At 44.6% G+C, this 2,500-nt stretch overlaps 1 protein-coding gene across 2 annotated transcripts in view; it reads right to left on the reverse strand.

Annotated features, from left to right (window-relative positions):
* Sps1 (inactive selenide, water dikinase) overlaps positions 1 to 2,500 on the reverse strand; it is a 49,533-nt gene that overhangs the window by 46,594 nt on the left and 439 nt on the right. For both annotated transcript variants that reach the window (XM_070136765.1, XM_070136764.1), the window contains exon 1: positions 2,134 to 2,500. This exon is cut by the window's right edge. In XM_070136765.1, the coding sequence (XP_069992866.1) occupies positions 2,134 to 2,425 (292 nt within the window). In that variant the 5' untranslated portion in view covers positions 2,426 to 2,500. The remainder of the gene's footprint in view (positions 1 to 2,133) is intronic.

The raw sequence follows: 2,500 nt of genomic DNA on the forward strand, positions 1-2,500 counted from the left end.
TTGAAGACCACGACGCACCCTTCCCCCCTCCCCCCTCCAAAAGGGGGGAGGGAGGAAGGGATGAGGGGGAGAAATCGAGTTGACGAAGCTCCGTTGGGGGGGGGGGGGGGTGAATGCACGATGTCAATAGCAACCTGTAAATATCGAAATAAAATAAATACCACTTAAACATCTGTAAAAATTGAAATTATATGAGAGACGAGCCTAAATTTATGTCACGGCAACAATAGAAAGGGCGTAAAATAAACGAGCTATAATTTGTCCAACGGACACCGAATGAAACACCACTCGAGTAAACAAGCGCAACTCGCAATGCGTACAAACCCGATATCCGATACACAATTTTATCACAAATATAAAATGTTATGCTAACCAAAATAACATACACAAAATATCAAATTAATTCCCACCCCTCCGCTTATTCGCACTATGTCAATTTATTTTAAAAATTATTAAACAATATACAACTCATACTGTCGCTCTACAGACGAGATGCGGCGTGGAGGAACTAATTAAATTTTTTATTCTCCGCCGGATACAACACTTTTAATATGTGCTTGGCAAAGTACCCGGCGAAGTGAAATTGCATCTAACTTTTCTATTATCATTTTGGGGGGGGGGGGGGGGGGGGTTGTCACATCTACATGAATATGTCGTTGCATTTGGGGCATTTAAGGGCTACCAATATGAGGGCATGCGACCGGCATATTCCTCCACAAATTGTCAGTACCTACCGTAAAAAATATGTTTGCATAACACTTTATCCACTATGATAAAAGATACACTATTTTTTAATTGTCTTTAAAACACCTATGAATATAAAACAAACATTGAAACAAATATCTTTAACTTACTACATGTCACACCGCACACAAAAATTGCTAGGTCCTTACACGTCAAGAGCTTACCGGAAAGTGTTAAGTAATTAACATTTTTTTTTCCGACATGGGAGGCAATTATGGTAAAGAGGCAGCAACGTTGTTACATTGTTAACAGTGAATCTATGTTATGATAACGAAATTATAGATCATAAAATATATATATTACAAAAAACAATACTTGAAACGTATAAGCATAAAAGGAAGGGAGGAATGTTAGTAGAAATAGGATTAAATAATGGATCAAAATATTAGTAATCGGTAATGCTTCCACGTTGGTTGAAAGTAGTGTAAAGAAAATGTGACATTAAAAGAAAACGAGTTTATAGAAAATGCAGACAACAAACGACTCTGCCGCAGAAGGTTGATTTGGATTTAGTTTTTTTTCCATTTAATGGTAAATATAAGGCCTGTGCATCTTAAGATTACTCTTATCCTACTCTATTTCTTTTGCTCTATAATATGGTGGTGTCCATTTTCCTCTATCTACGCGCGTCGCGGTCTACAACCTCTACCAGTTAAAATAAGTATCTTATCAAAACAATATGAAATAATCTTGGGGCAATTGGTCTTCATAGTTCTTTTTCCTTGTCACTGTAACTAAGGAGTAGCTCCAGAAGGCTACCTACATTAAGAATATACTGGATCTATAAATTTGCTCATTCTTAGGTTTTGTCAACCCATATCAGGAATAGCTAAGAGTTAAAATTTATTAAAAACTTACTGACCTTCTCATTGTAAATATGTTCTGTTAGACCTTTTCATCACAAATAGAGACAAATCCCTCCCATGCCCCCAACCACACACACTGGAATCCTCCTGGCGCCACAAGACCCGGTGCCATATTGCCATAGCGGCTGCGAGTGCCACGGTGCAACCCACGTGTCGGGTCCCGTCAGCTGGCAGGTGGTTTCCCTTCTGCCACCCCTGGCACTCGCCAGTCAGCTCGTTGATCGGTTCTTCAGGCCCTTTGGGATATCTTGGGCGCTTCTGGGGTGGGGAATGCTTTGAGTCTCAAAGAGTCATAATGAATTCGCTGTTTATTCAGGAGTGTTCACTATAAAGGAGTTAAGTCGTGCTGACCGGGCGACATGCTCACTTTCGGGGGTCAGGAGCGTCCTTTCGATTTGCCTAAACTGCGCTTCGAATCTCACAGGAAACTAAAGCAGACCGCAAGCTAAGCCTAGACTGCAACTAAGGCGTAAGAAAGCGAGAGCACGTGAAGCGAGCGCCTGCAGACGCTGTCCCTACGTACCGATGCGCGTGATGGGCATGTGCATGAAGTGGGTCGCGGGGTCATGCTCGTGCCCCGCACCGTCGTCCTGCAGCCCCTCCAGGAGTCGCGTGAGCACCTCCTGAGGGACCTTGCAGCCTCATCCCTTCAAATCGGCGAACCTCGTGAGTCGGAAGTTGGCGTCCAGGTCGTGGGCGACGGGGTTGAAGGGCCGTCGGATCGTCAGCGTCTGCGGTGCCCCTCCCAACTCCAGCTGTGCCGCCGCCGCCAGGGCGTCCTGGGGTACCTGAGCTGGTTCCATGTACACCTCCATTGCTGTCGCGCGACCGGACTTTCGGGAGAAGAGCGAGGAGCGAGCGATGGGCGGATTGGAGCCGAGCCGGCGCGT

Source organism: Penaeus vannamei, chromosome 22 (assembly GCF_042767895.1).
Source record: "Penaeus vannamei isolate JL-2024 chromosome 22, ASM4276789v1, whole genome shotgun sequence".
NCBI classification, from domain to species: Eukaryota; Metazoa; Arthropoda; class Malacostraca; order Decapoda; family Penaeidae; genus Penaeus; species Penaeus vannamei.